This window comes from Taudactylus pleione, unplaced genomic scaffold (assembly GCF_031769625.1).
Source record: "Taudactylus pleione unplaced genomic scaffold, aTauple2 ptg000737l, whole genome shotgun sequence".
Classification (NCBI taxonomy): Eukaryota; Metazoa; Chordata; class Amphibia; order Anura; family Myobatrachidae; genus Taudactylus; species Taudactylus pleione.
In genome coordinates, this window is record NW_028285139.1 from 1,849,541 (window position 1) to 1,875,871 (window position 26,331).

The following is a 26,331-nucleotide window of genomic DNA, read 5'->3' on the forward strand; positions in this document are numbered from 1 at the left end:
CCCCCACTTAGCCTATATCTAACCCTCTCTCTAATACTTACAGTTAGGATTCTGGAGCCGGGATTGCGATTGCTGTCGGGATTCCGGTGGCGGTATTCTGAGCACCAGCATTCCCGACCGCCTGGATGGTTACTACATCCCCTGATTTTCGGGGCAGTTGTCCCCATACTGGGGCAATACTGAATTGCTTCAGTAGATTTGGACCTGCCGCCGTAACTCATAGTGAGTCAGTTCAATAAATTGCATGGGCCATTTGCAATTCATAATGAACCGGCCCCTTAAAGTGTAAAACCATTACCTTATTACTTTCATCAGCATTTAGGGATAAAATAAATACACCTATGAATTTTCTTTGTACATCCTAGGATCTTAGTCTTTGCAGCATCGGTTTGGCCCCAGGTGCGTGCTGCTGCTCAGTTTGGTTGTTGTACTGTGGCACATCCAAGGTGGAGGTTCTGGTAGAGGGGGAGATGTGAAAGTGTGGTTGGAGTTGTTTCTACTTAGTTTATCTGGCAGCAATTGTTTCTGTCACATCTCTAGTTAGAGCTAGGAACCTTATTTATAGGCGGCAACACAGGAGAACTCTGGTAACAGTCAGGTCACTACTGCAGCACACGGTATGTACCTGGGAAGAACAGCAGGCTATCTACCCTTTGTGGTATATTTACTAAAGTGAGAGTATTTAGAAGTGGAGATGTTGTCCATAGCAACCAATCAGATTCTAGCTATTATCTTCTAGAAGGTGCTAGTTAAGTAGAATCTGATTGGCTGCTATGGACAACACTTCTAAAAACCTGCGCTTTAGTAAATATACCCCTTAGTGTGTTATTACATTATTTGTCTACAAATGCTGTATTCTCTCTGTAGCAACAGTGACTACATTCCTGGGAACAGATAGAAGATCATATTCACAGTTATACTGTATGAAGTCTCAACATCCATTAAATACCATAAGGTTACAGCACAAAAGAATGATCAAATTTCACACATTAATAACTAGTTCCAATATAATACCGCTTTTATAGTATATTGCTTTTTAAAAAATACAGTATTGTAAGATTCATGAAAAAAAAATAATACTTATGAGAGGCAGATCTTCTGGTCCTATCCGGATACTTCTCAGTGTATTTATTAAACTAAACAAAAAAATAAGCTTAAAAAATGAAATTAAATCTTACCCTACTAGAGAGAAACATTTTTTTGTGCTTAAAGTTTATGATCACAATATGATCCAGTCCATGGGAACTTCAATGGCAGCACTAGGGGAGCTGAGGACTGCTGTCACTGAGGCCAATGGGTGGTACACTGGGGCTGTTATTTATAGGGAGCACAACCCATGGATATATATCTCACATGACCCCCAAGTCACTCTTCACCGTGCCAACTGGGAACTGCTGCTGATCACCTCATATGCTTTAATCCTTCAGAATCTGAGGACAGGATAATTGTAGGGTGTTAATAACGCTGCTCAATTAATTCATATCTAAGGTTTTTCATAATGCATACAGCATCTGTCTAATGTTAAAGCTTCAACAACAAGCAAAAAACAATAAGTCCATAATGTATGTTGGACTTTCATATATCACATAATAACAGAGAAAGCAAATTTATTATACACGTGAATTACAAGATAATGCTGGTATTATTACTTCTGCAATAATTATGTCTTGTTATAATTTAGGGAAAAACTGCACACCCCACAGCAATCTAGTAACATGAGCACCAGCACCTGTCACTGCACTTGGTATCGGAAGCAGCTAGATCCCCTTCCATAGATTGACCATGACGTCATCAGCCAGTGTCCAAGGGAATTTGTATCAGTAGAAAGCAGGTCCCTGTGACTATCAGTGCACACAGAAGCAGAGACATTAGCTGGATAGACCCTGTGCTGTGTATTATGTTGTTGCTCAGGATGAATGTAACCATGTCACCTATGGCTGAGCCTGTGCTGTAAACACTCTTTATGTTCTGCAGTGACACAGACATTTATATTATCACCGGTTTCCTCCCACACTCCAAAAATATACTGGTAGGTTAGTTGGCTCCTAACAAAAATTACCCCTAGTGTGTGTATGTGTGCACATGTGATAGGGAATATAGATTGTAAGCTCCACTGGGGCAGGGACTGATGTGAATGGTCGAATATTCTCTGTAAAAGCGCTGCGGAATATGTGTGCGCTATATAAATAACTGGTAATAATAATAATAATTATCACTAGTGCTGATCATCTGTAACCACTGCATCACTGGTCACACAACTACCACAGCTGGCCAGGAGCAAGTCTGTAAAATTACGTTTGCCAAAGAGCAGAGCGACCTCGTCTGGCCATAGGCAGCATCACACAGACCAAGCCGGATTTTTACTTCGTTCTCCAGTAGGGGTCAGTCACACTCGCCGTAGCTCACCATGATTTATAACTTACATTAACTTTAAACATAATAAAGAAATAGAAAATGTTTTTTTTTTTTTTTTAATCAATAATTAGCTTATGACATTTATCTGAAACTAAATAAAAAATGACAAAGGAAATAATCTGACATGTTTATTATAGAAGAATGTAGATGTTCGTAGTTTAGTCACTAGTTCCACATGTATTATTGCATTACAATAAAGATTTATGTACACTACTGGTTACAATAAACAACACATGTTCCCATGTATCACTGAGGAATATGTAGAAATATGAACAAACACTGCATTCTGTTATTACAAGTTATATAATGTACCAGTAGTGTAATAACATATAAGTGACAGGATATAGTTGTGATATAATTGTAATTGAATACAACAAAAACCAGACTGCTCCTGTGTGTTGTGTGTAATGTGCTGTAGAGTGGTAATAACCAGTATCACCAGTAACACGCTGCATGAGAAGTGTAATAAATAAAGGTCAGGATATAAATAGAGAGAGGTGTAATAATAATGCAAAAAGACTGGGTCTCACTGTGTTGCCCAGGCTGCTCAGCACTGACTATTCACAGGCGCGATCCCACTACTGATTGGCACGGGGGCTTTGACCTGCTCCGTCTCCGACCTGGGCCGGTTCACCCCTCCTTAGTGCAACCTGGTGGCCCCGGGTAGTTCCCCCTATGCAGTACCCCCAGTAGTACCCCTTATATAGTGCCCCCAGCAGTAGTCCCCCCTTTGTAGTGCCCCTAGTAGTACCCCCTTTGCAGTGACCCCAGTTGTAGTCCCCCCTTTGCAATGCCCCTTATATAATGCCACCAGCAGTAGTCCCCCCTATGCAGTGCCCCCAGTAGTACCCCCTATGCAGTGCCCCCAGTAGTGCCCCTTATATAGTGCCCCCAGTAGTAGTCCCCCCAGTAGTTCCCCTTATATAGTGCCCCCAGTAGTAGTCCCCCAGAATGGGCCACCCCCCTATTCATTTGCCCCCAGTTGTGCCCCTTTATTCAGTGCCCCCAGTAGCACCCACCGTATAGAGTGCCCCCAGTAGCGGCTACCTCCTCTATACAGTGCTCCCGGTAGCGCCCCCCCATACAGTGTCCCTAGTAGCGGCCATCCCCTTTATACAGTGCCCCCAGTAGTCCCCCCTATGCAGTGTCCCCAGTAGAGCCCCTTATATAGTGCCCCCAGTAGTAGTCCCCCTTTGCACTGCCCCTTATATTGTGCCCCCAGTAGTAGTCTCCCCTTTGCAGTGCCCCTTATATAGTGCCCCCAGTAGTAGTCACCCCTATGCAGTGCCCCCAGTAGTAGTCCCCCCTATGCAGTGCCCCTAGTAGTGCCCCTTATATAGTGCCCCAGAAGTAGTCCCCCCAGTAGTGCCCCCAGTAGTAGCCCCACCCAGTAGTGGCCCTTATATAGTGCCACCAGTAGTAGTTCCCCCCAGAACAGGCCACCCCCTATTCAGTGCCCCCAGTAGCGCCCCCCCTATACAATTCCCCCAGTAGCGGCTACCCCCTCTATTCAGTGACCCCACTAAGTAGCATCCACCCCCCTATATAGTGCCCCCAGTAGTTGTTCCCCCCAGAACGGGCCACCCCCCTATTCAGTGCCCCCAGTAGAGTAGCGGCCCCCTATACAATGCCCCCAGTAGCGGCTACCCCCTATACAGTGCCCCCAGTAGCGCCTCCCCCTATGCAGTGCCAGTGCCCCTTACATATACACACACACAAACAAAAAAACATAACTTAACCTGAACCGCCGCTGTCCGCTCCTCCCGGCCCGCTCTGCACTATGGCAGAGACGTCCCATCACCTGCTGCAGGGGGAGCCCTCTGTGGACGCAGCAGCCAATGAGAGTCTGTCTGACTCTCATTGGCAGCAGCCAATCAGAGTCTGTCTGACTCTCATTGGCTGCTAAAATAAACACACCACCGCCGGTTAGTACCAGCGCACTACCCGGTGCCGGCGGCGTGTTTGTTAGTGTGTAGTACGGACCGCACTCACTGCGGTCTACACTACACTTAGTGATCAGCGGGCAGGGGGGGTTATGGGTACTCAGGAACCCCACTCCGTGTGCGCCGGAGCCTGTACCAATCTATACAGCTCACTGTCTCTGCACTCAGCCTGTACCAATCTATACAGCTCACTGTGTCTGCACTCGGCCTGTTCCAATCTATACAGCTCACTGTCTCTGCACTCGGCCTGTTCCAATCTATACAGCTCACTGTCTCTGCACAATTTTAGGCCCTGATTCAGAGCCGGACGCTCTGACAGAGCGCTCGCTGTGAATCAGGGCCGGGCTATTTTTTTCTTAGAACGGCCCCCTGGCCGCTCGTATAGCTGTGGGTGACCACCCACAGCTATAGCGAGCGGCCAGGAAGATGGTCGCGATGGTCAAGTCCATCGCGACCATCGGGCTTGCGACGAGACCCTTGTGGTAGGGTCTCGTTGCCGCAAGCCCCAGAGTGCTTTCAGCTCTAACAAAACAAAACAAAATAAAAGCACTCACACTGACATCACTTGTGATATCAGTTGGGCCGGAGGGAACGCCTCCGTCTGGTCAGCAACGCCCCCGGCCTGCCCACCAAAGGGGGCGTGCTGTCACTCAACATCGACAGCATGCCCCCTTTGTTGCGAAACCCGGAGCGACGGCTTGCCCGTCGCTATCCGGGTCTCGCGCATGCGCATGACGGAGCCGGCTCCGTCGTGCGCATGCGCTCTGGGCCACCATCGACCCGGTTGCGAGCACTCAGCGCTCACGACCGGGTCTGAATCAGGCCCTTAGATCTGAGTGTTCCAAATCCCAGGTCAGACCTGGAACTTTAGTGTAAAAGGGGTATTACACCTCTACATACCTATCCCACATAATTGAACCATACTTACCTACATCCTGGCTGCTTCCTCCGGGAGGAAGCAGCCAGGTCGGTTTAGCAGGGGGGCGGGAATGGCCAGACACATTACCAGTGTTTAGAAGCGGTGTTTGGGGGCGGAGCCACGCGATCACGTCATTTAGGCTCCGCCCCCGCTTCACAATGCCGATATTTCCGGCATTGCAAGGCAGGGGGCGGGGTTATGATGACGGGAATCGCGTCATCAGCCCCTCCGCAGCGGGGGTTTAGCGCTACATTGCGGGGGGACTGGAGAAGTCGGGAGAACTGCCTACTTTTCCGGGGGGCCGGGAGCGGCACCCGATTTTCGGGAGGCTTCCGGCCGAATCGGGTGAGTAGGCATGTATGAATTGAACCAATTATTGAGCTGACAACTGGCATGTTTTTATTAGCCAAATTATGCTATTATACCCCATAAAAGCCTAACTGACTCTCAAAATCAATATCGAAATGTATTAATAGCCCTAATAAAAGTGTTTTGGGTTCTTAAATTGAGTCAAATGGCTGTTATATGTATATCTGCATAAGTCAGTGTTGGCTCCAGAGGCAGTGCAAAATTCAAATAGGGGAGTCACACCAACTGCCTGTAAGTTCCTGACGGTGATGTTTGGCAGCGTATGGGGTGGCTGTTTGTGTGGCTCCCCTATTTGAATTTTGGACTGTGCTGCAGCCTCACCTCTCTAGCCTCCACTGGCATAAGTGTTGAAAAATTACATAAAGCAGTTTCTTTTGGAAAAAAATTAAATGTTGTAGTTAAATTGGGGGTACATTAAAATGGCCCAGTACTTTAAACCCATTTTTCCAACACTTTTAAATTTTTTACCCCAATAATGACATGTCATTATTAGGGGGAATTAAGCTCATAGTCATTAGGGTGGGGGAAGGCGGGGGTGTTCAAAGGGTTCTGAACCGGGTCCGAAAAGGTGGTGAAAACTTTTCGCCGGTTACCGCCTATGGAGTTTTCGCATGTGCAAAAACTCCGGTAATTGAATAGAACGATACGCTGGTATGCGCGAAAAGATCACATCGGCAAACGTTTTTCAACAAACACGACTTTTCGTCACCTAATTGAATTCGGCCCTTAGTATGAAATGTTCTAAAAATTTATTTTAAGGGGTAGTCAGGACACATTATTTTTCTACAGATCATTGGTTATATTAGAACAGGGATGTAGTTTTTATCCCAGTGGGTTGGATGCCTGCACTCAGAATCCCGACCGCTAGCATCAGAACTGTAAGTATTAGGGTTAGGAAGGGGGTTAGGTTTAGCGGTTAGGGTTAGGCACTAGGGGAGGGGTTAGTCTGTGGAGGGAGGTTCGGTTAGTGTTAAGCAGCGTACACATGGTACGACTTTGCAGGACGATATGAATGATAACGATATTGATCATATTGTTATTGTTCATATCGTCCATTTTTTGGCCCGTTTCAACCCCCAAACGAGGGACGATGCGCGGTCACAGATGGTCGATAAGGATAATGACCATCGCCCGTGCATGCACTCCAACCTGGTCGATATCGATCAGGTTACTATAAGGACCCGGTCGTTATAGTCGTTTGGGGGTTGGTGGTGTGCTGGATGATCGATATCGATCATCCAGCGCATGCAGGACGATCAGACAACGATATCGTTATCGCTGTCTGATCTGACCGTGTGTATGTACCATTAGGCTGCATAGGGGGAGGGTTAGGCTGCAGGGGGGGAGGGTTAGGGGGAGGGTTAGGCTGCAAGGGGGGAGGGTTAGGATGCTTACCTAGTTGGGTCGGGATACTGACTGTCCAGATGCTGCTGTCGGTATTGTGACTGCCGGCATCCCCACCGCAGGAATTCCGTACCCAATGTCGAAGCTGAATAATTGGCTGAGACAAGTTCAGTTTAAAATTGAATTGCAGCGACACCATCTTGCGACTGGCCGCAAGACGCCATTTTGCGAAATGGCTGCCTAAGCGCCATTTTAGATAAACTCACATTTTAGTACATGTGGCGATAATACCATTAGCATCATGCAAATGCGTCTGTGACCATTATCATATGTTACAGTGATTCACTAAAAGCCTATTTCATTACTTTACGTATTATAAAGGATATATTCCAGAAATGGCTTTATAGTATTGATAAGCAAGTGGCCAGGTGACAACTGGCTTGTGTAGATAAGTTTCCTGCATAGTGTTTGCTCACTACGGGTGGTCTGGCTAGAATGTCTCTTGTAGTTTTCATTTTCACACAAGAGACTGACAGAGGTATTTTCCCTTTGAACACAGGAAAGGTGGGGGTGGGGCTGCTGACAGGACATGTAGAACTATCTAACCCAGCATGCCACACTGCTAAAATGTTCACTCAGTTAGAGACAAATGCATTTTCATACACACATTAAATATGTCTTTATACCAAACCCTGAATACCCACACATTTCATATTCATACATAAGGTTCAATAAGCTTTAAAGTGTATGATTCAAGAAGGTTCAGTTAGTTTAAATGCTAATAAAGATATTTGTTAACTAAGGAATTATACAAGATAAACATGTCATTCTTGGAGTTGTTCTGATGCGTACTCTTTCCACAGTTTCCCGGTGCTATCGGTGAGGAGATCGCATTATGCATTCTCGAGTTATGGACCGCAGAACCTACAAGCAACCAAAATGTATATTTTAGATTCAACTGTTAGGATGCTGAAGAAGGCGTGAGGAGGAAGACCCCTAGCTGTTAGAGGCAGGGAAAGTCTGTTTAAACCAGCCTGTTAGATGCACTGTAACAGATGCTTCACCTCTGAGAACCAATGACATCAGCAACAGACATACCTTTTGTCTTGTTTATACTGGGGGGTATAAGTATGGGTGCACAGACACTATTTGGGAGTCTTTGTGCTGAATGCTGAATGACGAGGGCTCTCTTTCTGAAGCCTATCTCTGGGTCCAGAAGCGCCTGCGTATGTATACTGTACTTGTGGTCTGTATGATTTACTTTTGCGCCTAAATTGTGTCTTGATCAATTGCGTGTAACTGTCTGAACTTTTACCTGAATATCACTTGTGCTTTGGAACCACAGGTTCTATGTCTAAGTCTTTATTTATAGTCTGACTGCGTACACAAATTAGCGTCATCCTTAGAGGTTTATAGGAAGGATTTTAGAAGGTACAGGCAGGGGTACATAGAGGTTCTGATCCAATATTGTTAGATGGGGGCTCATAGGTTTATCACGTTATCTGATACACGGTAACACTCGGTCAGTTCTCTCTCAGCAAAAGGGTGGAGGCGCCTTTTGAGAGACGCATTAGTCTTTCATTACCACAGTGTTGCTGAGAGCGTACTGCCGGTTATTGTGTAGAGGAAGCGCTGATCAGAATCCAGGGACAAGAGAGGAAAAAAAGGTTTTTTTTCTCTGTTGATAGAACCTTACGTTTAGAGGGGTGCCGCAGTATTGACTATAAGGCTGAGACGCATTTTTGCGTACGCAGTTAAAAAAAATCATTATACGGTTGTGTGGTAGTCGCATTAATGTGTATGCGGCTGGGCGCACAATAGCGTATACGCACTTCCGGTTCTACTGCCACATGTTTGAACAAAGCCATTGAGGTTTACATTTTTTTTTCTATTACCAATATTTGGTTAACGTGTATTTTTCTGCGCAGGAAAAAGTGTGTAACAGTGAGTATGTGTTGGACAGTTAAGGGTATCGTATGATCCTTAAAGGCTAGGTGCAAGGGTTAGTCTAGCCACTCGGTAAGCAGCTTACCGTTCAGTACACAGAGCAGGTGTATGGTTTGTTATTTTTGTTAGGGACCGGCTCTCAGTGTGACTGCAGTGTTCAATAATAGTTGAGCATTGTAGTTGAGCCGCACTAGGTGTGATTGTGAGCTGAGAGATAATAGGTGAGCATCTAGAAATTTCATCCGTAGGTGAGCGGGTGCATCTAGAAATTTCGTCCGTAGGTGAGCGGGCGCATCTAGAAATTTTGTCCGTAGGTGAGCGGGCGCATCTAGAAATTTCGTCCGTAGGTAAGTGAAAGTATCTTGATTGTCTTTCACCAGTTTAAATTTTTATTGAAAAGCGTAGGAGTTGTCTCAGAATGGGAGCCACGCAAACAGTAGAAATGTTAGGCAATGATGTGCTGCTAATGGAGGCGCCGATTGGATCAGCCCGTCGTATTATGCATACTAAGTACGGTACTTATGCAATAAGGTATTGTGATTTATGCTTTAATATGACGAGAAAGAGTGTTAGACCGTTTCCCAGAATTGGTAGTTTTGATAAAAATGTGTTAGACAATGTCCAGGATCACATCAGTATGGTGCGATCCAGAGAGAAAAAGATTAAGTATTTTGAATGTTTAAAACTATGGCAGCATGAAGGGGATGCTTGGCTTAAAAATGTGCAAACGACGCAAACCAGTGTTGCGAGCGCATTGCCAGAAAATACATCCGCGACGCTGAGTTGCAATACGGGCGAGCCGCAAATTGGCGCGCACGTGCGGCAAGGTAGCATCATGGAGATTATTGCCAGCAGTTCACGCACACCTCCCCCGCCCTATGTGGATGGAGGTGTAATTACAGTAACAAAAAAAACCATAAAAATGTAACAAGCAACTTGTACCCTCTCTTAAACAATTATAAAGAAAATGTTCATGATACGGATGATGAGCCTATTGTAATGTCTGCCATTTCCCATGCTGTGCAAATGATAGATGCTGCATCACCACAATCACGGGTGGTGCCGCCATCTCCATCGGTAACAGCAAGGGAAGTGTTAACACACTCTGCACCCATAGAGGAAGTTGTTAATACCATACGTAGCAGCAGCATATTAAAACCCCAGCCAGGTAACCAGGTCAGAGGTAGCAACGCTGCCGGTCTGCATCCCATTCGGACAATAACTGTTCCGAATGGAAATGCGGATGCAAACGGTGTAGTGCCCTCGAGGGAAGTAGTAATGCATTGTCCATGGACAAGGGCAGAACTAAATTCCATCATAAATGATTTCCCTGATCCAAAAAAAGAATTAGCCAAATGTCAAAGATTTTTGAGAAATTTGGGTAGTTCTCATAAGCCCACTAATAAAGATTGGCGTGTGGTGTTAAGGGCCTGTCTACCATGCAATACCGACGAGACAAAATTTATCACGGACTGTGTATTGGATGGCGACGTTCCCTTAACAGACCAAGTAAACCAAGGTAACATTTCCCGCATTGTAACTCAATTGGGTATATATTTTCCGGTAGTAGTTAACTGGAACAAAATTTTTACAATTAAGCAAAAGGAGAGTGAAACTGCAGGAGACTATTGTGATCGGGCTCTGCAGGCTATCACCCAGTACACTGGGATAGAAAATATTAAAGATAGCACTCACCACAGGGGAATGATAGTCACGGTACTCATGGACGGTCTGAAAGACGATTTAAAGATGCGGGTTCAGACCTCACAACCTGGCTGGAGGGGACTTACAATAGATAACCTCATAGAGTCTGCCATAGAACATGATAAAAACATCTCCAAAAAGAGAGAAGCCCAGAGCGAGAAACTAATGGCTGTCAGTATACAAGCTCTGGAAGGAATGACAATAACATCACAGCCAACCGACACACCTGCACCCACACACACACCTGAACAGTTACAGGTCCTCACCAATCCTACACCACAGCAAACGCATCCTTACCCCACATATCATACACAACCACAGGTCCCATACTCATATCCCCCACAATATCCTTACCCTCCCTATCCTTACCCATACCCACCACCTTTCCCTCTTGCTCAAATCCCACAACAATCTTTTCATCCACCCCGTTCAAAATTATGTTTTAACTGTCACCAAGTGGGACACATAAGTAAGTACTGCAAAGTGAAGAACACCACACAGGAACACGAGTTTCCCATGGGTTCATAGGTAACCCCAGTATCTTCTCCCAGGCCTTATATGACTGTTTACAATCTTTTCAACCTATCAATGGATCTGTTCTAATGAAAAATGTGGACGATTTATTGTTGTATTTTAGGTCATGTTTAAATGATATTAATCTGTTGTGCTTTGTCTCCCACTCACAGGACACAAGGTTGCTAAGGATAAACGGCAGCCATGCCAGGCTAAGGTCAACTACTCGGAATATTATCCAACCCAGTGGCACAGGCATTATTTAGAGCAGTAGCTATTAATAACAGGATTTAATTGCAGGAACCTCTATGCAGATACTATATCCCTAGAATTATTAAAAATGATAGGGGGACTTATTTTACAGGTGACGTTTTCAAGAACATGTGTAAGATGATGGGTAACAACACTAAGATTGTCCCAGACTGTCTTTTCCTTTATTTGCCCCCCTTTGAGATACTGTCCAAACAGGCAGCCTCATGTGAAAAATTGATGAGGTTACTGTGCAGGGTCTCACGAAGATGAATGAGAATAACCGAAATTGAAAGTGTTATTAACTAACATGTCTAATGCAACCTGTCATGATGTCAAATCTGGAAGAATTTGTTATGATCCAACATTTTTTTTTAGCTCAGGTTGTTTGACTGATCGGTGGAAAGGTCCGTATCTGACGATACAGCATCCTCAAAGGGTGGCCGGGGAAGATACGTGGGTCCATTCCACTCATTATAGGGAGGTTAACCAACCGGTGGAGATACAAGGCAGAGACAAGGCAGATAACATGGACCTGTCGATTGCGAGCTTGTGCCGGAAGGATTAAAAAGGTGACGGTGAGATATCTGAGCTAAAGAAATGTGTAGATCAGTGCTTCCAGCAATGGAGTGGTCTGCTGTGGTCATCCTAGTTCTTCTTCTTTCCAGAGTTTTTGTCATGATGATCTGTTTGGGGATACTCTGTGATGGGGGACCGATAAAGGAGATGTGAGCTGATGGCGGAGCTGATGGAGTGGAGTCAGGAGGAGAAGTGCAATGCCAATCAGGGGAGTTTCTGACCAATTTTAGTATTGTAATTGTTATGTTATTTGGGAAAAATACTTCCAAAAGTTATGACCCTCACACATGTTGAAATGCTGGGTATAAATAAAAACACACCGTCACCCTATCTTCACACACAATATGAACACAGAGGCAAGAGAAATATGATACCTGGTGATATGCATAAAGCCGCTCAGTTAATCAGTGAGACAACTGGTTTCCAAGTTTTAGTCGCCCTGGATCCCACCAGGATTGCTAAGGGTATATTAAATTTTAGATATATCCAGGAACTTGCTAAATTAATAGATAATATCACCGAGATGTATGATGACACATTCAGGTACACAGGGAGAGAATTGCAAGCATACAAGAAAGAACTAGTGCAACACAGGCTAGTGTTGAATTATTTAACTGCTGTTACTGGAGAGTATTGCGTAACGTTAACCACCCAATTTGGAGTATAATGTTGCACCTAAGTCACCAATGATACCAGCGACCCTAAGGAGGTGATAGACCAGAAGATGGATGAGATTCTGCAGCTAAAGTGGGAATTTCGTAAGAACCATAACGCATCAGTGGCTGAAGCAGGGGAAAAGATAGAAGGATGGGTTTCATGGATGAACCCAGTGAAATGGTTCTCAGGTCTAGGGGAATGGGTCCAGGAAATGATCGCCAGCATAGGCAAATTCTTGATCCTTATACTGATTATCATCATAGTAATTGGCATATGCGTCCGGTGTGTTCCTATTGTGTTGAAGTGTGCAAAATGTAAAAACAGAGTAAAACGAAAGAATGAAACTATGATGGTGGTCAGAAATTATATGTATACCGAGGTAGATACAGAACTGCATTACAACCCTGAGCTAGGAAGTACCATCATTTAAATGTATAATATTTAGACATGCATAGAAGATATTGTTGAAATGTTATTTATAGAACACCTCAGACAATGTAAAGTCTCAATTCCCCTTCAAGACTGCTGCTATAAGACTGATGCATCCCCACACCTTTCACATGATCTTCCAAGATCCGCGGTGTGCGTATAATAGTAGTTTTATGTCCCCACCTAGAGACACATTATTGATGGATTAAGAACCACCTTGTGCCATCCCATAATAACACTAAATAATATGTAAATGTAAGCCTAAATTAAATTTTAATAGCTGATTGTGATAGCATGTTGTTTGCTATCAAAGTGTGGACTGTCGAAGCTGAATAATTGGCTGAGACAAGTTCAGTTTAAAATTGAATCGCAGCGACACCATCTTGCGACTGGCCGCAAGACGCCATTTTGCGAAATGGCTGCCTAAGCGCCATTTTAGATAAACTCACATTTTAGTACATGTGGCGATAATACCATTAGCATCATGCAAATGCATCTGTGACCATTATCATATGTTACGGTGATTCACTAAAAGCCTATTTCATTACTTTACGTATTATAAAGGATATATTCCAGAAATGGCTTTATAGTATTGATAAGCAAGTGGCCAGGTGACAACTGGCTTGTGTAGATAAGTTTCCTGCATAGTGTTTGCTCACTACGGGTGGTCTGGCTAGAATGTCTCTTGTAGTTTGCATTTTCACACAAGAGACTGACAGAGGTATTTTCCCTTTGAACACAGGAAAGGTGGGGGGGGGGCTGCTGACAGGACATGTAGAACTATCTAACCCAGCATGCCACACTGCTAAAATGTTCACTCAGTTAGAGACAAATGCATTTTCATATACACATTAAATATGTCTTTATACCAAACCCTGAATACCCACACATTTCATATTCATACATAAGGTTCAATAAGCTTTAAAGTGTATGATTCAAGAAGGTTCAGTTAGTTTAAATGCTAATAAAGATATTTGTTAACTAAGGAATTATACAAGATAAACATGTCATTCTTGGAGTTGTTCTGATGCGTACTCTTTCCACAGTTTCCCGGTGCTATCGGTGAGGAGATCGCATTATGCATTCTCGAGTTATGGACCGCAGGACCTACAAGCAACCAAAATGTATATTTTAGATTCAACTGTTAGGATGCTGAAGAAGGCGTGAGGAGGAAGACCCCTAGCTGTTAGAGGCAGGGAAAGTCTGTTTAAACCAGCCTGTTAGATGCACTGTAACAGATGCTTCACCTCTGAGAACCAATGACATCAGCAACAGACATACCTTTTGTCTTGTTTATACTGGGGGGGTATAAGTATGGGTGCACAGACACTATTTGGGAGTCTTTGTGCTGAATGCTGAATGACGAGGGGTCTCTTTCTGAAGCCTACCTCTGGGTCCAGAAGCGCCTGCGTACGTATACTGTACTTGTGGTCTGTATGATTTACTTTTGCGCCTAAATTGTGTCTTGATCAATTGCGTGTAACTGTCTGAACTTTTACCTGAATATCACTTGTGCTTTGGAACCACAGGTTCTATGTCTAAGTCTTTATTTATGGTGTGACTGCGTACGCAAATTAGCGTCATCCTTAGAGGTTTATAGGAAGGATTTTAGAAGGTACAGGCAGGGGTACATAGAGGTTCTGATCCAATATTGTTACCAACCTATTAGAACATTAATAAACTGCAAATTGTAACTCCTATATAAGGGGATGGAACAGATGTTTTCCTTCCAGTACAATGTCATACAGGAAGTCAGTCATAAGCAAAATAGTAGCATGACTAACGGTGGGGGCACCGTCGCTGGATAGAAAACACTATCATCTAGAGCACAGGTTCTCAAACTCGGTCCTCAGGGCCCCAAACAGTGCATGTTTTCCAGGTCTCCTCTCAGAATCACAAGTGAAATACTTAGCTCCACCTGTGGATCTTATGTATATATAAAGCACAGAACAGATGTATACTTCATACAGCAACACAGAATAAGATCCGTCAACCAGACACCTGTATCCAGAGCATCAATGGACCCTCAGGATTGTAACTGCACTGAAGGTACATAGAGGTTTTATAGTGGGGAGCATTCTACTAATATAATACCCCTTTTCCACGAAAATTCCGGGTCTGACCCGGAGTTGGAACAGGGTTCCTATCCGGATCAGACCTGGAATTTAGCCGGCGCCGACTCGGGATATTCCCAAGTCGGCGCCGCTCACACCGCAGTCGGGTCTGCAAAGACCCGGCTTTTCCGGCGTGAAAGTGGACGCTTGGAGATGACGTCATCTCCAAGCGCCACTGAAGCCGGACCAATCGGCCGGCTTGCGGCGCACTGCAGGTCATCAAGACCCGGAGTGCGCCGTACACACAGCAGGGTTTCACAGGTACTAAACTCAACAAATAAATTATTTTAAAACTGCATGTACAAGGTATTATTTCATGTATATATAAGTTATAAATAGCTGATTTGTTCCTTAGACAGCAAAGAAACTAATGTAATGGAAATAACTATGATATTGTGACTTGTGAGATAGTTATAGAAGTAGGGAAAAGGAATAAAAAGAATTAAGTCTTCTGCCGTTTATATTGTTAGCAGGACTCTGGCCCTGATTCAGAGCCGGACGCTGTGACAGAGCGCTCGCTCTGAATCAGGGCCGGGCTATTTTCTTTTTTGAACGGCCTCCTGGACGCTCGCATAGCTGTGGGTGACCACCCACAGCTATAGCGAGCGGGCAGGAAGATGGTCGCGATGGTCAAGACCATCACGACCATCGGGCTTGCGACGAGACCCTTGTGGTAGGGTCTAGTTGCCGCAAGCCCCAGAGTGCTTTCGGCTCTAACAGAGCCGAAAGCACTCCCACTGACATCAGTTGTGATGTCAGTGGGGCCGGCCCCAGACGGTAGGCGTTCCCATGGGAACGCCTCCGTCTGGGCAGACACGACCCCGGCCCGCCCACCAAAGGGGGCGTGCTGTCACTCAACATCGACAGCACGCCCCCTTTGGTACGAGACCCAGAGTGACGGTTTGCCAGTCGCAATCCGTGTCTCGTGCATGCGCATGACGGAGCCGGCTCCGTCGTGCGCATGCGCACTGGGCAACCATCGACCCGCTTGCGAGCGCATAGCGCTCGTGAGCGGGTCTGAATCAGGCCCTCTATTCCTTAATAAATATTAGTGACATAAGAGCTGGTTTATCAATTGTGCAAACATGCTTTGCTGTATACTAATGTTAGAGGCTTTTACTTGTTCTTTAAGCTTGATGTCATAAGGTGGGAGTGCAGTATTTATTGTACACGATCAACCACCATGTATATTTCAGTAGTGATGGGCAATCTGTTGCAACTATAAGGACATACAATACATTTGTTGTGAACCGTTTTGCTATAAGTCTCTGTAATGATGTTTCTGTTTGTCTCCCAGGTGCCCCCTGTTCCTGCAGAGATTCCTGCACGTGTCAAAATTGCAAATGTGCATCATGCAAGAAAAGTAAGTGTACAATCATTCAGACACTGGGGCTGATTCTGAGTTGGGAGCAAAACAAAAATTAAGTCCCTTTCAGACATAGGACCCGGGAAATTTCCTGCTAAGACCCGGGAATTTCTCCTGTGCAAATTCCCGGGTATTTGGTCGAGATCCCCCTTTCACACTACAGCGTCTACCCGGGAAATTCCCAGGTAGATCCCTTTCAGACATAAGTTTTTAATATTACCTGCCTCTCCTCTGCCCTTCTTAGCCTATCCCCTCTCCGGCTGCTGCTGATGATGTCATCATCATGTAGCAGGCTGCCGACCAATCACTGCAGCCATTTTATTATTATTATATTATTTATATCTGCCCTGGTGGTCCAGCGGAAGTGTGGGTGGCCCGCTGTGGCAGAGACCTGCCGGCGGGTGTCCCCGGCGTCCGCCTGGGGTTCTCTGTACACAGCCACCGGCGCGGAGGGTGGTGAGCAGCAGCACTGAGCATCCTATAGGACGCTCTGTGCTGCCAACTCAATGTAAAAGCTGCTTGGTGCAGCCTTGGAGTAAATTCCCGGGAGCACTATTCAGACATAAGCAGGGTCATTTCCCGGGACTTATGTCCCAGGAAATTCCCTGGTCGACTGAAGGGTTGGCTGAGGCAGGCCAAATTCCCGGGATTCTCGGTATGTCTGAAAGGGGTATAACTGGGTATCTGGAAAAAATCATGTTGCAATGCAAGGGGAGCAAATAAATTAATGTTATTATTTTGCATGCAGGGTAAATACTGGATACTTTTGCATGTAGCCCACAAGTGCTGGACATTTGCATATTTACACTGCAATGTATATTTTAGTTTGGACACGCTGTTCTCAAATCTAAATCTCTGGACACTTTACACCTGCCTCACCTGCAGTGCAACATGGTTTTGCCAAAGTACAAAGTTACCTGCTCTTTTTTGCTTTACTCCCACCTCAGAATCGGGCCCTTAATGTGGTTTGCAGGTGTTGATCCTGCCGCATGCTGACTTCAAAAGTGTATTCTACTCATAGGGGTATATATTCTAAAGTGCGGCTTTTTAGAAGGGGAGGTGTTGCCCATAGCAACCAATCAGATTTCACTTATTTATCTAGCACCTTCTAGAAGATAATAGCTAGAATCTGATTGGTTGCTATGGGCAACATCTCCACTTCTAAAAACCCACACTTTTATCTCATGGAATTCAATTCAATGCGCTATTGAATATCGACGGGAGGGACTCGAAGAGAAATCCGACCAAAGTGCTGGTTGCAGCGCTGTTTTTCTGCATAGCGCGGCGCTAACAGCTGCGCGCCCGGCACTTTGGTCAGAGAATGCCGGTTACCGCGCCTTAACACCCTTGTTAAGGCGCAATGACCGCGATAACCGGCATTCTCCGACCACACAGCACACTGAATTGAATAGTTCCGGGAGCTCGCTCCCAGCGCTATTCAATTCGCGTTGAATTGAATCACCCCCAGATTGGTAATCTGAAACCAACTCTTTTGTAATGCACCTAAAACTCCAGGGTGCTGCTTTGAATTTGGAGCATCAACATATACACCCAAACTTGTAATATTGTGATCGTGTGCTCTCAGTTTTCAAGAGTATATGTACTGCAAGTTAACTTTTATCCCACGTAGACTTTTTGTTCGCTTTAAATAGCAATTTAAGCAATCTTTAAGCATGCATCATTTGTCTGAGCTCTTTTCAAAATCTACCAGCATATCATGTGATGGCAGGGTATGTAGTTATAAGAGTCTGCCGGTCTCAATACCGACAGTGTAATCCCGGCAAGGGATCTAACATAGGCATTGAAATATCGACGCCTATGTTCATCCAGATGTCGGAACTCCGGACCGATCATCCAACGCCCTGGGGAGGGTTAGGCTTAGGTACTAATGGGGGGATGTTAGGGTTAGGCACCTTCCCCACCCGGGTGGACTAGGTTTAGGGTGCGTGGAGGGGGGGTTAGGTTTAGGCACTAATGGGGGGATTTTAGGGTTAGGCACTTAGGGGGGAGGTTAGGGTTAGGTACCCCTAAAGGTGGGTTAGGGGGGGGAAAGGGTTAGGAATAGTAAACTTACCTCAGCTGTCGGGACCTCCTCCATCGGGCTGCCGGCGTCGGGATTTGAACTGCCGGGCTCACGTCCGGCGGTCAAACATACTGATTCCGATGGCAGAGGGAAGACAAATATAGGGAGGAAATGACAGTGCAAACTGAGCTCAAGGGGGTGTTCCAAAGCCTCTGCTCACTTACATCATGTGCCATGTGACTGTGGTTGCATGGTGGTCACATGACATTGTGCAAACTGAAAAATATGAGTTATTAATGACAGCCTAAAGAAACTAACTAAAGAAAATAAAGTAATCACTGTACCAGTCTACTTTTTGTAGCCTGCCACATTGACCTATCTTATGTTTCATGGGATTGCCGCTTTAACACTGTTATGTGAGGCTGCCGGTTTCATGAATAGATCAGGGGAGCATCTATAATGGGTGCAGGGTGTGCGGTGCACACGGGCTCCTGGGTCCAGGGGGGACCCACACCGCACACACCCTGCACCCATATTTTTTAATACTTACCTCTCCGAAGTCCCGCGTCTGCAGTAGCAGCGCTGCACTAAAAGCCTGGAAAATGCCTGCCATGGCCATCATGTGCAGTGGAGAAATCGCCGGCCGCTGCATTTTCCCGGTGACCTGTGCATGCGCAGTAGCTCTGGGCACAGACTACTGCCCAGAGTCTAATGCTGCGGTCAGTGCGCTGCTGGCCCTCCGGGGTGAGAGGAGGGGCCCCCTCCTCTCTTAATACGCCCCTGAAATAGATGATTGACAGCTGGATGAAAGTGTCAGGGCTTGTCCTCCTGCCTGAGGCAGTAACTGAAATAGTGACACTCTTATACCTTAAGCAGATGCAAATTATAAATATTAAATTGTAGTATTTATCTATATTCTTTTACAGTAAGAAACATGGGGGAATTCAATTCTATGCAATGTGTCACTGTGCACATATCAGCCAGTTATGGTCATTCCAACTTTTATTATTTCCTCGCATCTCTATGGGGAGCAAAGGAAAAATTGCAATGCTGGCAGGCGCTATGTGCCGTACGTGCTGTCCCGTAATGGTGCATTGCGCCCATCTCGGACAATTGAATTCCCTCCATAGATTTATTTTTTTCTTTTAATTCTTGCCCATTACATAAAACACTCCCCCCGCCGAGCCCCATAATATTTTATAGCAAGAATCACAATTTGTTTATTGAAGTCGCCAAAAACCTGCAGCCTGACACAGCTGGCCGGTTGGGCCTCAATAGAGGAATAATCAAAGTTGGCAACACCATTAGCAGCATCTTGGGACTTGGTTCAACGGTAATTTAACTGGTAGAATAACTCCCATTCTGATGCATGGAGATCTCTATATTGCTACATCTGATGAGTCTCTTCTTCCGCAGGCTGCTGCTCCTGCTGTCCGGATGACTGCAGTAAGTGCGCCCAGGGATGTGAGTGCCCAGCTGGATGTGGGACCTGCAGCTGCTGCAAGTGACCTGTTCTACACTTACCATGGGCTCTGTTACACTCTGATCTGTATATTGTGTCTTTCAGTTCTCCAATGAATGTGATGGATCATACAGTATCTATGTAATGACTATTACACTATGTAGTATCTATGTAATGTCTATTACAGTATGCAGTATCTATGTAATGTCTAATACAGTGATAAAAATGTACTTTTTTTCTTATTAAAATGTATATGAACTATTCCTGTTAGTGTTGGAAAACCAATCAATGTTGTATTTAACAACTAAACTGGGATTATGTTCTACAATCCAAAAGTCAATGAGGTAATTAAGGAAAGTTGTAATTAAGGGGCCTATTCATTATTCTTTTGCCCTTTTATAGATACAGAAACCTTGGATATAAAAATCCAACCCATTCATCGTGAAGGTTCTGCAGGATATCTCCTGCCTACAGCACGGTCCCAATGTGCTACACATCCCCAAACACTTGTATGTGAACGATTATTCATCAAGCTCTGCATGACTGCAGGTACTAACCCACTGGGCCCTTCTTCTTCCTATTGGAAGATCCGGTTTGCGAAGAGTGATCTGTTCAGATGGCTCTGCTTCCCCCGGACCTCAACGTGCACATGTATAAACTCAGTTAGTGCATGTGCAGTAACACTACCAATAGGAACTCAGCAGTATAATAAACTCGCGGGACAGCTGATTTTCGGGTTGGGTACTGGATCTCAGCAGTTAGGATGCCAGAGGTCAGAATACCAACAGCGGCATCTCGACGCCTGAATGTAAGCACCCTAACCCTCTCCCAAATCCACCTCTTCTGCAGGCTATCCCTCCCCCGCAGCCTAACCTTAACACCGCCCCCTTCCCCCACTTAGCCTATATCTAACCCTCCCCCTAATACTTACAGTTAGGATTCTGGAGCCGGGATTGCGATTGCTGTCGGGATTCCGGTGGCGGTATTCTGAGCACCAGCATTCCCGACCGCCTGGATGGTTACTACATCCCCTGATTTTCGGGGCAGTTGTCCCCATACTGGGGCAATACTGAATTGCTTCAGTAGATTTGGACCTGCCGCCGTAACTCATAGTGAGTCAGTTCAATAAATTGCATGGGCCATTTGCAATTCATAATGAACCGGCCCCTTAAAGTGTAAAACCATTACCTTATTACTTTCATCAGCATTTAGGGATAAAACAAATACACCTATGAATTTTCTTTGTACATCCTAGGATCTTAGTCTTTGCAGCATCGGTTTGGCCCCAGGTGCGTGCTGCTGCTCAGTTTGGTTGTTGTACTGTGGCACATCCAAGGTGGAGGTTCTGGTAGAGGGGGAGATGTGAAAGTGTGGTTGGAGTTGTTTCTACTTAGTTTATCTGGCAGCAATTGTTTCTGTCACATCTCTAGTTAGAGCTAGGAACCTTATTTATAGGCGGCAACACAGGAGAACTCTGGTAACAGTCAGGTCACTACTGCAGCACACGGTATGTACCTGGGAGGAACAGCAGGCTATCTACCCTTTGTGGTATATTTACTAAAGTGAGAGTATTTAGAAGTGGAGATGTTGTCCATAGCAACCAATCAGATTCTAGCTATTATCTTCTAGCAGGTGCTAGTTAAGTGTTAAGTAGAATCTGATTGGCTGCTATGGACAACAACTCCACTTCTAAAAACCTGCGCTTTAGTAAATATACCCCTTAGTGTGTTATTATATTATTTGTCTACAAATGCTGTATTCTCTCTGTAGCAACAGTGACTACATTCCTGGGAACAGATAGAAGATCATATTCACAGTTATACTGTATGAAGTCTCAACATCCATTAAATACCATAAGGTTACAGCACAAAAGAATGATCAAATTTCACACATTAATAACTAGTTCCAATATAATACCGCTTTTATAGTATATTGCGTTTTAAAAAATACAGTATTGTAAGATTCATGAAAAAAAAATAATACTTATGAGAGGCAGATCTTCTGGTCCTATCCGGATACTTCTCAGTGTATTTATTAAACTAAACAAAAAAATAAGCTTAAAAAATGTAATTAAATCTTACCCTACTAGAGAGAAACATTTTTTTTGTGCTTAAAGTTTATGATCACAATATGATCCAGTCCATGGGAACTTCAATGGCAGCACTAGGGGAGCTGAGGACTGCTGTCACTGAGGCCAATGGGTGGTACACTGGGGCTGTTATTTATAGGGAGCACAACCCATGGATATATATCTCACATGAGCCCCAAGTCACTCTTCACCGTGCCAACTGGGAACTGCTGCTGATCACCTCATATGCTTTAATCCTTCAGAATCTGAGGACAGGATAATTGTAGGGTGTTAATAACGCTGCTCAATTAATTCATATCTAAGGTTTTTCATAATGCATACAGCATCTATCTAATGTTAAAGCTTCAACAACAAGCAAAAAACAAATGATTCCATAATGTATGTTGGACTTTCATATATCACATAATAACAGAGAAAGCTAATTTATTATACACGTGAATTACAAGATAATGCTGGTATTATTACTTCTGCAATATTATGTCTTGTTATAATTTAGGGAAAAACTGCACTCCCCACAGCAATCTAGTAACATGAGCACCAGCACCTTTCACTGCACTTGGTATCAGAAGCAGCTAGATCCCCTTCCATAGATTGACCATGCCGTCATCAGCCAGTGTCCAAGGGAATTTGTATCAGAATTTAGCAGGTCCCTGTGACTATCAGTGCACACAGAAGCAGAGACATTAGCTGGATAGACCCTGTGCTGTGTATTATGTTGTTGCTCAGGATGAATGTAACCATGTCACCTATGGCTGAGCCTGTGCTGTAAACACTCTTTATGTTCTGCAGTGACACATACATTTATATTATCACTAGTGCTGATCATCTGTAACCACTGCATCACTGGTCACACAACTACCACAGCTGGCCAGGAGCAAGTCTGTAAAATTACGTTTGCCAAAGAGCAGAGCGACCTCGTCTGGCCATAGGCAGCATCACACAGACCAAGCCGGATTTTTATTTCGTTCTCCAGTAGGGGTCAGTCACACTCGCCGTAGCTCACCATGTTTTATAACTTACATTAACTTTAAACATAATAAAGAAATAGAAAATGTTTTTTTTTTTTTTTTTTTTAATCAATAATTAGCTTATGACATTTATCTGAAACTAAATAAAAAAAAATGACAAAGGAAATAAAATCTGACATGTTTATTATAGAAGAATGTAGATGTTCGTAGTTTAGTCACTAGTTCCACATGTATTATTGCATTACAATAAAGATTTATGTACACTACTGGTTACAATAAACAACACATGTTCCCATGTATCACTGGGGAATATGTAGAAATATGAACAAACACTGCATTCTGTTATTACAAGTTATATAATGTACCAGTAGTGTAATAACATATAAGTGACAGGATATAGTTGTGATATAATTGTAATTGAATACAACAAAAACCAGACTGCTCCTGTGTGTTGTGTGTGATGTGCTGTAGAGTGGTAATAACCAGTATCACCAGTAACACGCTGCATGAGAAGTGTAATAAATAAAGGTCAGGATATAAATAGAGAGAGGTGTAATAATAATGCAAAAAGACTGGGTCTCACTGTGTTGCCCAGGCTGCTCAGCACTGACTATTCACAGGCGCGATCCCACTACTGATTGGCACGGGGGCTTTGACCTGCTCCGTCTCCGACCTGGGCCGGTTCACCCCTCCTTAGTGCAACCTGGTGGCCCCGGGCTCCCCCAGGGTCACCATATTGATACCGAACTTAGCGTGGACACCCGATCGACATACCTCAGTGAGGACCAGAACTCCTGGACTCAAGCAATCCGCCAGCCTCAGCCTCCCATGTAGCTGGGATTACAGACGCACGCCACCGCGCCCGGCGTCTATATAGCTCTGCTCTCACTGCCTAGTAGCTGCACGGCCTCTGACGCCACCGGCCGCACCAGCGCCGCCTGGCGTCTGTACTTAGAGGAACTAACAGCGCCATCTATTGTCTGCTAGCTGTAACTCTGTGCTGAGCTAACAGCGCCATCTAGTGTCTACAAGCTGTAACTGTACTGAGGAGAGCTAACCGACCAGTCACTGTCATTAGCCGTCCAATAGGAATCCAGGTTACGTCATTGTAACCGGGCTTCGAGCATATGAGCAGCCGCTGTTGTGACGTCGGAGATGGAGGTAACACTCTCTCCCACGTCATAATCACATTGCAGCAGTACAGGGCAGGCCGGGGATCACATTTACCTATGAAGCAAGATAGTTACACACAGCTGAGCTATCATATACATAAACTGCCCTGGACCTAAGTGTGCCCAGCTGGGCTACCACTCATCGAACTCCATTAAGCATGGAGTTAAAATAGATAAAGAAGCTATTTTAAATGAGTAGAGATGAGTGGATCGTCTTTAGCCTTGTGTACATTTATCTTTGGTAAAACAGTGACAAGCAATGCAGAGGATCATTAAATAATAAAGAAACACTAAAAAGAATATAACAATATATTGATGTTGCAAAACTGCACAGAGAAGGTACATGAGCAAATGCCCGGTGGTCTCCGCTGCTCCTGGTTGCCTCCCCTCTATCTTCTCACTGGAGAGGGGATTCTGGGGGCTGCTGGTAGGCTCCAGGGGATGGTGGGAGGGTAATGTCTAAATCCCCTTCACGGAGAGGACTCTGACATCATCAGCCAGTGTCCAGCGTCATTCCCTACCATCCAAGTGGGCATAGAGTGGGAATATAACCATGTGGCAAGCGTAGCGAGCCACCGAGCCCGAAGCATGGCGAATGCAGCGAGCCCGCGAGGGGCCAACTTTCTTCTCTAGGTGGCCTTAATGTGCATGGAACTGTACTTCCGCCCTCACTCACGTCACTTCCAGGTCCCTAGCATGAAGGGGAAATAAGCTCTACCCTGGTGGGAGGGGCAAGAGCTGCTGGGAGATGTAGTTCTCCCAGCACCCATTCCGGGGGGCACACACACTGACATACTCACCCTGCTGCAGAAGAGCAGTCTCCCGACTCTGAATGCAGAAGACAGCGTTGCAGAAGGTAAGCAATTATGGACTAATTAAGCTAATTAGAAACTTCCAATTGCTTAATTAGTCCTAAGGGGGGATGTCGTTGGGGTATCAGAGCAAGTCCCACTGATTTTACCTAAAATTAGCGATTTTAGGAAAAATCACACTTGCTCTGGAGGTGCGAGGAAAAAACCTCCTGGCTCACAAAAACAAAAACCATGCACCTCATTGAATAGCAAAAATCTCGCATCTACAGGAAAAACCTCGCAGGTGCGGGATTTTTGATATTTTCGCACCCAATTGAATATGCCCCTATGTTTGTGACCCTCATACTTACAAGAAAAATGCTTGTTATTTATTATGTTTCTTTTTAGAAAATTAGCAAAATAATACTAAAAAGGTTGGTAGCCCCGACATTTGGCTCCAGATGTATTTCTGTATCTCTCTCTCTCTCTCTCTCTCTCTCTCTCTCTCCCTCCATCCATCCATCTATCTATCTATATGGCATAGATAAGGCGGCACTCACAGGTCTTATTGAAAAAAAAATAAACAGAGACAAAGGGGGCAATTCAATTCGCAGACTCACAGATTTTTGTACACAGCCCTATGGCACCTGTTAATGAATACAATAAATAAGATCTGTCCTGTCTTCCTGGCAATGGCAGCTGTTTTAGGGACGGTGAGTACTCTGGCTACCGCTGTACATAAATGTAGGACAGACTTACATATATACACACATTTAGTTTAAGAAGACTATCATAATAGTGTCAGTAAATAAAATACAGTCAGAAAGTGTTACCAGACTTTGCAGTAAATATATATATTTACAAAATGGGATATACAGGGATTTTAATGTCAGGTCATTTTTCCCTTTGGGGTTTACTTTGTAATTTGTAATATGTATGAGATCATAAATAAATTGTATTATCACAAAAAATAATAATAATAATAATAATAATTATAACAAAAACTAAGCTTCAAGCTTATCGTACTTTGTGGCTCTTTTTTATGTTTCTCAGAATGATGAGTTACAGAGATTTTGTGCTGAGTGCACAGTGACGTCTGTATTGGGGTGTGACTATGACTGAATGATCTGCACCCAACCTCCAAGTTATACATAGAGCACAGTGTCTGCACTCAGCCTGTAATCATACAAATCACTGTCTCTGCACTCAGCCTGGAATCATACAAATCACTGTCTCTGCACTCAGCCTGGAATCATACAGATCACTGTCTCTGCACTC

The 26,331-nt window shown here is 44.6% G+C and overlaps 1 protein-coding gene, 1 long non-coding RNA gene and 1 other non-coding gene across 3 annotated transcripts; 1 reads left to right on the plus strand and 2 right to left on the minus strand.

Moving 5' to 3' along the window:
- Positions 1-13,911: 13,911 nt before the first annotated feature.
- On the minus strand, positions 13,912-23,995 carry LOC148477210 (uncharacterized). Its single transcript, XR_015872531.1, has 3 exons — positions 23,865-23,995; positions 22,115-22,367; positions 13,912-14,175 (listed from the first exon to the last, which is right to left on the minus strand). It is a non-coding gene; the product is annotated as an uncharacterized LOC148477210 (long non-coding RNA).
- LOC148477211 (uncharacterized) lies at positions 14,428-20,296 on the plus strand. The gene is made up of 3 exons (XM_088457072.1): positions 14,428-14,478; positions 16,329-16,545; positions 19,988-20,296. Exons 1-3 carry the CDS (start codon positions 14,428-14,430, stop codon positions 20,077-20,079), a joined length of 360 nt encoding a protein of 119 aa, XP_088313198.1. The 3' UTR covers positions 20,080-20,296.
- LOC148477212 (signal recognition particle RNA) lies at positions 23,657-23,957 on the minus strand. Its single transcript, XR_015872540.1, has one exon.
- Positions 23,996-26,331: the final 2,336 nt, after the last annotated feature.